Source organism: Theobroma cacao, chromosome 3 (assembly GCF_053813885.1).
Source record: "Theobroma cacao isolate CCN51 chromosome 3, ASM5381388v1, whole genome shotgun sequence".
Taxonomy (NCBI): domain Eukaryota; kingdom Viridiplantae; phylum Streptophyta; class Magnoliopsida; order Malvales; family Malvaceae; genus Theobroma; species Theobroma cacao.
Genome location: NC_142641.1, coordinates 46,719,279 through 46,730,939, shown reverse-complemented (window position 1 = coordinate 46,730,939; position 11,661 = coordinate 46,719,279). Strand labels below are relative to the sequence as shown.

General features: G+C 36.0%; 3 protein-coding genes across 5 annotated transcripts; 2 read left to right on the top strand and 1 right to left on the bottom strand.

Moving 5' to 3' along the window:
* Positions 1-218: 218 nt before the first annotated feature.
* ACBP6 (acyl-CoA-binding protein 6) lies at positions 219-1,891 on the top strand. Of its 2 annotated transcripts, XM_007040875.3 has the most exons (5): positions 225-378; positions 623-730; positions 1,204-1,321; positions 1,441-1,503; positions 1,616-1,891. In XM_007040875.3, the coding sequence occupies exons 1-5, from the start codon at positions 367-369 to the stop codon at positions 1,693-1,695; spliced, it is 381 nt and encodes a 126-aa protein (XP_007040937.2). In that variant the 5' UTR covers positions 225-366; the 3' UTR covers positions 1,696-1,891. The 2 variants fall into 2 exon arrangements, with proteins under 2 accessions (XP_007040938.3, XP_007040937.2); XM_007040876.3 differs by lacking the exon at positions 623-730 and having other exon boundaries at positions 219-378.
* A 1,229-nt stretch (positions 1,892-3,120) lies between these two features.
* LOC18606961 (Ribonuclease P protein subunit P38-like protein) lies at positions 3,121-7,328 on the top strand. Of its 2 annotated transcripts, none has more exons than XM_018117307.2 (4): positions 3,121-3,865; positions 5,496-5,551; positions 5,644-5,836; positions 6,832-7,328. In XM_018117307.2, the coding sequence occupies exons 1-4, from the start codon at positions 3,266-3,268 to the stop codon at positions 7,180-7,182; spliced, it is 1,200 nt and encodes a 399-aa protein (XP_017972796.2). In that variant the 5' UTR covers positions 3,121-3,265; the 3' UTR covers positions 7,183-7,328. The 2 variants fall into 2 exon arrangements, with proteins under 2 accessions (XP_017972796.2, XP_007040935.3); XM_007040873.3 differs by having other exon boundaries at positions 3,135-3,865; positions 6,829-7,328.
* A 777-nt stretch (positions 7,329-8,105) lies between these two features.
* On the bottom strand, positions 8,106-11,357 carry LOC18606960 (ubiquinol oxidase 2, mitochondrial-like). The gene is made up of 4 exons (XM_018117308.2): positions 10,769-11,357; positions 9,323-9,451; positions 8,472-8,960; positions 8,106-8,354 (listed from the first exon to the last, which is right to left on the bottom strand). Exons 1-4 carry the CDS (start codon positions 11,072-11,074, stop codon positions 8,295-8,297), a joined length of 984 nt encoding a protein of 327 aa, XP_017972797.2. The 5' UTR covers positions 11,075-11,357; the 3' UTR covers positions 8,106-8,294.
* Between the last annotated feature and the right edge of the window lie 304 nt (positions 11,358-11,661).

The following is an 11,661-nucleotide window of genomic DNA, read 5'->3' as shown; positions in this document are numbered from 1 at the left end:
ATAAAATATAATAACAAAATCAATTCTCTTATTTAGGAAGGGATGGAGCAAAGGAGTATGATTCTTTGGGGCTTGCAAGTCGCAACTGCACCAGCTGCAAGCCCAATGTAAGCCACACACGTGTCATATCTAACAATCTATCAACAACGAATACGACGTGATTTATGTGTAATTAATCACTAGTACTATTATTATTAACTGGAATATTAAGAGTATATGTTTTTTCTTTTTTAAAAAGAAAAGGTAGAAAACACTTCTGGTTGTACCACGTTACTCGGCCGTGCCTATAAGTAACGGCAGTCCACGGAAGGAAGCATAACAAGAAGGTGGTCTTTGCGTCTACAATTCATCTACCGCGAGAGAAAAATGGGTTTGAAGGTGTGATTTCCTTTCCTCTCCATTTGTAATTTAATTAATTAATCTATTTCTGTTCGTTTGATCTTGTCTTGATGATTCATTGATTCTGTCACTTAACCACATCGGAAAATTTTCTTTCACTCAAATCAGTCTAATATCTTCCGCAGACACGTTTTTATGATTTTCGTCTTCTTGCTTTCTTACCATTCAATGGCGCAATTGTTAATTTTAAGTGAAGTAATCGTTTAAAGGAGATTACTTTCAGATCTGGAAGTTTCAGGCTTTCTATTCAACTGGTTGGATCCAAGAAGTCAACAAATATGTGGATCTCTTCTTGGTTTTATCAATTTCCTATTACTGCTTTCTGCTACAAGTAAAGTATCTTAAAACATGCTGAAAACATTACTATCATTGCTACTACTACAAGTGCTCTTTCTCCAGTTACTCTTTTCTGCTCAGATTTGTTTGCGATAAATAAAAGCAAACAAATTTGTTTAAAAGCCTTTGTGAATTTTGCCATATTGTTTTAGAATTGCGACATATCAATTACCTTTTCAGTCTTTGGAGATTCTGTTCTTTCAGTCTTTGGAGATTCTGTTTATATAGATATATATTTTGTGTAAGCTGCCTTCTGATTAAAAGTAAATTTTACTCTACCGGAAGGAACCAAGATATTGAAGTGTGGCGTTTTGCCTATTCAAATTTACAGAATGTTTTGTTTCAATCTGGATTTTAATTGAAGTAGTGCTTTTTTTTCACTGGTCATATGTACGTTTTTTACTGTTTTACTGTGAAAGTATAAGCAATTTGACCTTTAGTTCCTTTCTTTGCTAACTCTGCCTGCAGGAGGAATTTGAGGAGTATGCTGAGAAAGCTAAAACCTTACCAGAGACCACAACAAATGAAAACAAGCTCATTCTCTATGGGCTGTTCAAGCAAGCCACTGTTGGACCAGTGAATACCAGTTAGTATATAATGCACTTTAACTTATTGTTTTTGTCATGTGTCACCACTTGCGTCTGTAACTGTGCTAAATTCTCACGAAGTTCCTGGGACTTGTATTTTTTTTTGTCGTATTCAAAGGTCGTCCTGGAATGTTCCATATGAGGGAAAGATACAAGTGGGATGCATGGAAGGCTGTTGAAGGTACTTGTTAACCACAACTAATGATTATGTTTCCCTGAAAACTGTAACATATTTGAATTTATTTTTGTTTATGAAATCTTGGTCTGTTTAAACAAAAAAAAAAAAAAAACAGGGAAATCTAAAGAGGAAGCAATGAGTGATTACATCACCAAAGTAAAACAGTTGCTGGAGGAGGCCGCTGCATCTTCTTGATGTCTAACAGTGTGTTCCCTGCTTTGTCACTTGTGGTTGAATAAGTAAACTAAGAATAAACATTGTACCTTTCTTATTGCTACCATGTTATTCTTGAATTATGCCAATTTAAATTAGATGTATTTTATGTATTTCTAGCATAAACAAGCTCAAATGAAATGTTCGTGGCATTTGTCCTGAACAAAAATTGTGTAAATCCATGAATCCACCACAATCGCCAAGGTCTCATACTTTTCTCAGTACAAGGAGATTGAATTGAGATTTGGAAATTTTCACTTTGATTTTTGGTATTAGGGGATGGATGTTTGAGATGTTGGAGAAGAGTACGGGTTTGGACTTTGGAGGTGTTAATGGTGTAGCTGTACGATATGATGGTGGGTGGACGGAGTTAGGGGTATTTTTGGGTGATAGAATGTGGTTGTTGTCAATGGTGAAGCTGTACCATATAGTGGTGGGTGGATGGAGTTAGGGGTATATTTTGGTGATAGAATGTGGTTGTTTTCGTGTATTTTTCTGTTGTGTCAGTGCTCTGTGTTTATTGTGCTGATTGAATCTATGAACAGAATGGAGAATGGAGGAGCTTGTGATGTGTCTATGAAAATGGGTTTGAGAGGTAGATTGGGTGACTGTTAAGTAGATCGGAGTGATTGAAGTTATTTTTTTCTTTTGTTCTGGCCAAAGGAACTAGCGATAGATGATGAATAGATGCTGTCTGTTTGTTTTTTTTTCGTACACTTTTTGGCTTCTTCAACGTAAATCATCCTGAGTGTTACCTGCTATCGGGTGGTGCAAATGACATTAAACAATTATCCTTGGGGTTTTATAATCAAATATTATTCTTCATGTTCCTTTTCGGTGTTTCATGGGATCTTAGTTCTTTGACTTGCCTATAGCCTTCAGGTTTTCTCTGATTTTCTCCTACGGCTTTCTATGGGGTTATATTATACGGTCAATTTTGCAACTGCAAAATTTCTATTAACATCGATTAATGGACATCTCTCTCTATTATTTGTTTTTTTTAAATATGTTCTCATTCACATCTTTTGGAGTTAGGTTAGACAAAGATCTTGGTGTCTATACCTTTCGAGCATAAGGGCAAATATACCATGATTTTTCATTGCTGGTTCCAAAAGAAAATAGTCCATTTTGTTTACTTCAAAATAGAATGACAACACAACATACAAATCTATGTGCAGAAATTGTGAAAATGCTAATGAAAATTCTGAAAGAGTTCTTATAGTAGTCGTAATAAAGGCAAAAGCCTTTTAAAATGTGAATGTGCCAACTCCCAACTGCCAGGCCTGACCCGATCCATAAAGTTTTAGTAACACCACATTAAAACTGTAAAAGGACAAGAAAGCAACTACCCAGGCGCTGGATGGAAAAGGGGTCCAGACTCGGGTCCAGTCCTGCCCTACAGTCCTAGTGACTGGAGTCTTGTTCGCGTAAATCCTCGCATAACCCAAACCCATTTCTGTTCTTTTACACGCTTTAACGCCGCTATCTCAAACCTTTCTGTCTCTTGGCTTTTGCTCTCTCTCTCCGGTGCCTCTCACCCGACAGATGACTGATGGCACCACCGAGTGAAGGCGAAGAAAATGAGCAACAAACACAAAGGGAAGAAATCCAGAAGCTGCTTTCTTCCTATCTTGGAGTTAGTTTCAGTGTGTTCTTGGCTTTCATTCCCAATTACTCACTCTCTTTGCTGCCCAAGTTGCAAACCCAAATGAGAGAACTCACAGCAAGGCTTTTAACGGCTGAAGAGCAGTTGAGGCAAATGAAGTCGAGAAGAAAAGAGGACTCCAAAGCAAACGCCAGAGTGGTAGAGATCTTTGCCAGCCACCGGAACGCGTGGCAGGCGGAGGAGAAGCAGCTTCTGCAGCAGATCGAGGATCAGAGGGCAAAGATCGAGGAGTTGGAGAGGGAGACCCATGAATCCAAGCGGAGGATAGAGGAGCTCCAGGGCATGATTGGCTTCATCTCTACTACTAGGGCTGCTGCTGAAGAAGAGGAAATGGAGGAGGAATCGGCCGCGGAGAATACCAGGGAGGACCATGTAAATTTTACTGGCGTTGTTAATGTTGGGCACGATGGGAATTTCCCCTTCACTTCCGATTTCTTGGCTTCTGCTTCTTCTAAGTTTTGGGCCGAGAGCACTACTCTCTGGCAGGTTTGTTTACTTTTCTTTTATTTTCTCTGCTTTTGTCTTGGTTGCCTTCTTCTTTTGCGGTGATGTTCCCCTACTCCGGGGACCGTTGAAACATTTAATATTTTTTTTCTTATTTTGTGGGAAAAATGAGACAAATTTAATTGAAAATTTTTTACTCAGCATGAGAAAAGCTATTCCTATTCCTACCAACTGTGGATTTTTGGTACATTCTTCCTCTATCTCTGTATCTCAGACATCAAATTTTCACGCTATGTATTATGTTCTTCTTGAATATCTGAAAAGAGAAGGCATTGCTTTTCTCCTTTTCGATAAAAGAGTAGGGCACTGTAGCATGAATCTAAAATCTTTTTCCAAACGTCAACCTGTTACCACCAGGCGATCTATTGCCTCTGCTTGGATAAGTTAACTTCTGTTCTGCCTCAGGCTACTTTTTTTTTTTTCCTTTTTGTTATTGGCTATGTCGTATATTTGATATTTGACTGTTGAGTCTTCCTTATACCTCTGGAATGTTTCTGCTTAAGATGAAAATAGAAAATTGACTTAATTTTCTTTCACCAGTCAATCAAGAAAATTGTACTTGCTCATGCATCTTAATTGGTGAAACTTGATTTGATCAGAAGCCATTCAGAAAATTTAGTTTGCATTGAGTTGTATATTGGTCTCATATGTTGTTGATATTCCATGCAATAGGGTGCATAAGATGGTCCCTCTTTATCTTATTCTTTGTTCCTTTCATGATATGTTGGTTTGGTGCCCATTCAAAAAGCAGCTTTTAGTTTCTGGTTAGGCGCTTCATTTGAGCCTGTGGCTGGACCACCCTTATCTAAGGCATGACAACTGTATCATAACCAAAACAATTTATGACATTTTGCTATATTTCAAACATTGCTGATGTGGTGGGTTGTCTGCATGCGTCATAACCAAAATAAGTTCCTATAGACGTCAATGTCTCAACTGATTGCAACTAAAGCATTAAGCAGCTTCAAAAACATATACTACAGTTTTGAAGAATGTCACATCCTTTCCAAAGTGTAATTTTACTTCTTTTCTCAGCAATTAGCAAACAACGAAGATCAATCAAATATGATTCTTATCATGCAGCAATGTGAATCATAGTATAATTTAAAACTAACTATGTACTAAACTAGTATCTGAGTGGCTGGGCAATCTCTAGCATTCTATATTGCAATCTAAAGATATTAGATATACATCTTTTCTTCAATTCATTGCCTGTTTTTTTCCTTTATTTTCATGGATTTGATCATGGCATCTGTTAAAACTTGCCATGAGCACTCTTGTCTTCATTCTGGTGTTGCTGGCACTTGTCTTGTGTAAGAGAATGATTAAATGAGAGATGTGAATGTCATTTCAAAAAACTGCTGAATGTTTTTATCTTTTATCACAATTGCTAAGTATTCTCCTATCTGTTTAAAATTTTAACAGAAAATGTTATGCATGACAAATGATGAGGATCTGTCTATTTTATATTTAGGTTTTCGAACCTTTTTTTAGTTTCGAGGATTCACGAGCCATCTTCTTCTTTGCCATATTTGCTTTGTTCCTGGATAATTTGCTATGTAATTTGGTTCTATAACTCTTAAACTTCATTGCTAAATGTTTATCCTTGCAGGATGTACAGTATGAATCTCTTGAATCTTTGTATCATATGAAGCATTTTGTTGCAAGGTACAGTATGACAATCTAGATACTTGTTTTTCATGAAATGTCTCTATGAAATACTGTGACTGATGAAGGTGCGACATTTGTTTTCTGTTCAGAAGGGAATCACCTTGGAAGGTAGATGGTGAATCAACCGGAGTGTCCTCTAAACTAAAGCTGCTTGAACAGGAACTATCGAATTTGGAAAAAATTGGCAAAAGTGATTTATCAAGGGTACCTTCATTAATGAGGAAGCAGGCTAAGAGATATCAAGCTTTTACTGCAAAGATCGATGATCTCTGCAGAAGAATGGTGAGGCATATCTGTCTTAGATGTCTTTTCTGCAGTGCACTTTCCAGCACATCCTATTTTGATACTTTTTCCAGCAGATCATATTTTCTTTTAAATTTTGGGCATATTAAGAACTATACTGATACTGCATCTACTTTTTAATGGACACTCAAATGTACGTCACTAATCAGTTTTTCACACTTTTGTTATCATCTCTTTAATTTTTGTGCCTTGAAATTTGGGGCAGAAACCCTTGGAGGAATGCAAGATCCTGTGACGACCTCAGTGGTTTTATTACTCTTTGGGACTTGGGTATCTAGTGTCTGGAAAATGGTAGGGCATTCTATAACTTTCAAAAATTGAAGGCTTTGTCCTGAACTGTAGTTAAGGGCAAACCTCATGGATGTGGAGGTAATATACTCAAATGGAAAATATCCTATCAGAAAATATTACAAAGATTATTATTCTTTGTGAAAACAATCTGTCCATTATTCTGGTTCAACGTGCATGACTCATTACTCAAAGTAGAGAGAGAGAGAGAGAGAGAGGGAGAGAGCTTCTTTCACTTTTTCTTTGGCCAAACAAAATTTCTAAGCTATGTCACTTGTGTCAAGTGGGGAATCTTGAATTCACAAGGTATTATGAATAAGCCGCAAATTTATATCTTTCTCAGTAGTATGGGAGTTTCATGGACTGTGTGTACTCAGGAATCAGGACCCACCATCCAGTTTATGCTTATCTTATTATACATGTACATGATCTATGTGGAAGGACACTGTTGTATTTGATTGAACCTAAACTTGCTCTATTGATGGGAATGACACTGTTGAAGGTTGTGTCGAAATGTGTCCATCTATTGATTTTGATCTTGTCAGTTGGAGCATAAACTTTTGCTTTTTCTCTCTCATGTACATGGTCATTGTTACCCTTAGAATATCTTATTTCTTCGCTGAGTTGATTGCAGAAATAGGTACATGCTGTTTTATGGCTTAATCTTTTTCCTAATCTTACAGCAGGCTAGTGAACCCTCTGAACCCACAGTCAGTCCAGAGTTTCGAACACAGAGACAGACTGAGTTTTTGCTTGAAGCATTTCGACTTCAGCAGCGTGCATCTGAAACTGGACAAAAACTAATGGCTTTACAAACTGAGGTTGGGAAGAGTTACTACAGGGATGATCTTGGAAGCCCAGCCAAACTTGCCACAAAACGATCCATGGATTCCATTAGAAACAACTTGCAAGAAATACAAAGAAACTTGGAGATATGGTTGGCCAGAATTATAGGAGATCTTGAAGGAATTCTGGCCAGAGATGGCTCCTCATGTGTTAGGGAATGCTGCGTTTCTAGATATCCTTTTGTTCAATAGAATCTTCAAACTGTAATATTGATCTAACAAAATATCCTCTTTTAGTAAATATGCGGATCAGGCCTTAAAGTGGTAGTTGGTTTACTTGTAAAGATGAACTGATACGTTTCAGTTAATGGCAGCATCTGACCTTTTGGTTTATGGCAGCCTCAAGATCTACAGTCCCATTCTGAGAAAAGTTGATACGGCATGCAGCCTGAGCTCAGTCGACCCGTGTATGGACTGATTAAGAACGTTCATGCTGATCTTGGGTGCTGACTTCCTGCTTGTGGAACAGCTCTTTGGAGAAAGACTTCATCAGGAATCTCTTGATTAAAAACCACGTATAGAGGGTGGTAGATGGTAGTAATTTTAAGAATAGAATTTTATCAAGTAGAGCCGTAAAGGAAGAATTTATCTTTTCCTTCACTTTGGGGGATGAACCGTGCTAGTCCCTTTTCTTGCATGTACAGTGAGTAATGCATTTGTAATCAATAGGTGAAAGTGAGGTCGTGCAAATCTTAGTAATCAATAGGTGAAAGTTCTTTCCCAGCCAATATATATATATATATATATATAAATTAAGCACTTTCGAACCTCATGATTGTGTAATTGAGTGTTGGTACTTTTTATCGCATTCATCGCTTTCATCATAATTTTGGACCAATAAAAACCTTAACAGGATGGTAAGAGGCGATTAACTTCTAGCCAATATCAGTCCTGAAAAGAGAAGGTAGATTTCACCATATCATTTGTGGCGTTTAGAGGCATAGAGCGGTAGTAAACTATATAGAAATATGTGAAAGCAAAAGCGGCATTTTTATTATTGAAATATATATACCTCATAAGTGCTGTCAAAAATCCATTACATCACAGCAGAGAAGCGTGTCAACGGCCCAGGCTTAAGCCATATCATCGCCAAGGCTCCAAGAAACTACACAAGCTAAAGAAGAATGCAAGAGGTGCATCGTGCATGATCATAAAAACCATTATATTTACAATATCCCAAGTTTACAGAACACAAATAAAATAAAGAAAGCAGCAATTCATCACTGTCAATAGTAATTACTGATTGCAAGAGAAAAGAGTAATGTATTTAAGTTGTAAGGCAGAAGGTCGGTTTCTATAACATTTCAGTGATAACCGAGCGGAGCGGGAGCTTCCCTCAGCTGGCGTCCCTGATAATGTATATCCTGCAACTCATTCAAGACAAACAATTAATACGCATTAGAGAAGGGAGAAGAAATGAAATCTAGAATATCGAGTTGATGATCAGCTGAGAAAAAAACAGGACTAGTATATGATCTTACAGATGCAAAGTGGTTAACATCACGGTGATGTGCCTCATCTGCCCTCACAACCATAACAACATCTCGCAGAGTGGAGTCAGGGGCCAAGCGCCAATAATCAATAGCAATGGCTGGAGCAGGGACATTTTCTATGTTACCATTGTCCAACTCCTTGAGAAACTCAGTGTAAGAGTGTATTGCTTCCTCCTCAAGGTAGCCCACCATCCGGTGGGCAAATTTGGGTGAAATAATATAGCCCAAGAAGTAAGCATTGAAGAAAACACCTTGGACGGCAAATACAAGGGCGCGGTCATACCATCTAGGCTTGGCCACCTCCATAAAGGTCATCAGGTGCATACGCTCATTCTCAGCCTCTTCCAACAGTGCTTTGATCCATCCTCCACTGTGTTCAAATCCCCTCAACGACTTGCAGTGCAGCAGCATTCCTCCCACCATCCCAGGCACTGCTGCCACAGTTTCTAGCATCATTGCTCGGCAACCATATCTCCGCTGTAACATATCATGCCCAACCAAATATATAAACCAAACTGGCCTTTGAAATTGGATTTATCATATATCGAATTAGAGTCGCATTAAAAGGAAGAATTTCCATTTTGTAATATCAAATAATGATCATGCTCAGATTGTCTCAAAAAATAATATTAACAGTATGATCAACGACTATTATTTTTGGCCGGCGTCTTTATCCTATTTGAATAGTAGTATATCTGAAAGAATAAAAATACGATATAAGAAGGCAATCCTTTATGTGCACCGAATTATATTAGATATCTGTAATTCTTAACGAAATTAACCTGTTACATATACTTCGACAAACAAATAAAGAAACGAGAGAGCTGGAAGAGAAGTACCTGAAAGAACAAATCTGCGGGCCATCTAAGAGCTTTGACAGTCCAATAAGCCATTTTATCCATCACAGTCACTGGCGCATGATGCTTCTTCAGATCTATTGACAAGTCTGCCTTGTATGCCTCCCATGGCTGCAAAATTCTCACAAACACAATGTTTAATTACCATAGTACAAAATAAAAGCAAATCCAGTATGTTTCTAAAATCAATATTGTCATATAAACTAGCTAGTACATATATAATAATAACAAGGATATACATAAGTCAGAGACAAAAAAAAAAACAGACAGGCAGGTGATCATCAGGTTATAGTTATGCTAACAATAGATCAATTTGCAAAACACATATTTTAACTACCGAACTAAGGGCGGAGCTAGCTAATTTTTATTGGAAGGTTAAAGGTTAAGAAAAATAAAAGTTAAAAATTTTTAAAACTAATATATTAAACTTAACCATTAATAATCAAAAGATTTATAATAAATAATAATTTTACATAACATGTAAATCAAAAGAAATAAAAAGAAAAAAACTTATAATAGTGTTTTAGGAAAATTTTGTTCGATGATGACAATATCTCTTTTAATATAAACAACTAAATTATTTGTAATAAATTTATCATCTATTTTGTTTCGAAGTCTTGTCATTACTAAAAAATTAATGTAATCAACATTCAATATTCTTATTTTATTATTTTTAAGTTTATAATATTAAATATTAAACTATAATGCATAAAATATAAATAGTTAAATACGATATACAAAATTAATAATTTTTTCTTATACTTAAGATAATTTCCATTTAACTAAATATAAAACGTAAAACACATTAAAAACATATACTTAAGATAATTTTTTCTTATATAATTAAGATTAATAAAAAATAATATATTAATGAAATTTTAAACAGTAACCAATAATGTAATACTAGAACTTATATTTGAAAATTACATTTATAATAATTTTTTAATTTTTAAAAATTAAAATCATTAAAAATAAAATCTATATAACAAAAAAAAAAATCATTACAAGTAGGAGATATAACTTATATAATAAAAAAAAAGAATATGGTTTATGATTTGTAGAAATTTTAAAAAAAATCTATAAAACTTAAAATATATGAGCAAATAGAATATAATTGAAAAAAATAAATAATAATAATAATAATAATATAAATTAAAAAATTAAATAAAAACTTTATTTCTTTATAATTTCACAATATAATGATAGAAAAAAAAATGAGTAGAGAAACTTAGAAAATTAAAAATTTGAGTAAAATTGAATTGAACTTGTAAGGTTATTTTATTATTTTTTAATTAAATTAATTATTTAATAAACAATTATTTTAAAAAATTATTAAAAATATAATATATAAAAAATTTTAAAAATTTTAAAGGGTCATGACAAAGGGACGCTCCGCCCCTGTAACGAACGAACAAATTATATACGTACCCTAAAGCAGGTCCACTTCCATGCGGAGCCATCCTCTTTGGTAACCTTGGTTGGCTCCAAGCCCCAATAACTGACGATTCCTTTCTCATCCTTGGCGGGGCCACCGCCCACTGCTTGTTTCTCCTCCTGTTCTTGGTCACCAAGGGCCAAAGTGCTCCTGCACCGCACGCCAACAGCGGGTGCCCTTATCCAGCCACTCATGCCCTCGTTTGAAAGGGTCCGTGCTGATGCAGTGGAGAAGTAGCGTGGACCGACGAATGCCAACATGGAGCTGGCTAACCTGGTGCCTCCACGACTCATCATCATCCTCAACAATTTAGGATCAAATACAAAGGGGTATCGATCGTAGTTTGTAGGGTTTTTGTTTTGATGGCAAGAGAGGTTATTTTTGCAGGGTTTAAGGAGGGGTTTTAATTTGTATAGCGATTGGTTTACTAATTAATTAATACTAGTTGAATAAGTTAGGTTGGGTATGCATGCGTTTGGTTGATTGGCCAGCTAGACTTTCTGGTTTAGACGTCAAGAAAATTATATGCAATGGATATTTGTTTTTTGAACGTAGAAAATTCACGCATTTGAATTTTTGTTGAAATGATTTTTTAAAAAAATTCTTATGACTGCTCAGACGTCCGAATATATATATATATATATCATACGGGGACATTATAGTCAATAAATATTTGATCATTAAAAGGCATTTCTTGGGGAGCAAGTCCATTAATGGGATTGCGTGGGCAGCAAGCGTTGACATTTCCGAACTTTCGGGTAACGTGACAGAATTTTGCCCTTTGTGCATGTTGAGGAAGTGATTCAGGTAAAGGGCTTAACTCCCTCACAGCCCACATATTATTTACAGCCTTGACCCGACAGCCTTGTTAGGTCCGTGAAGCCGA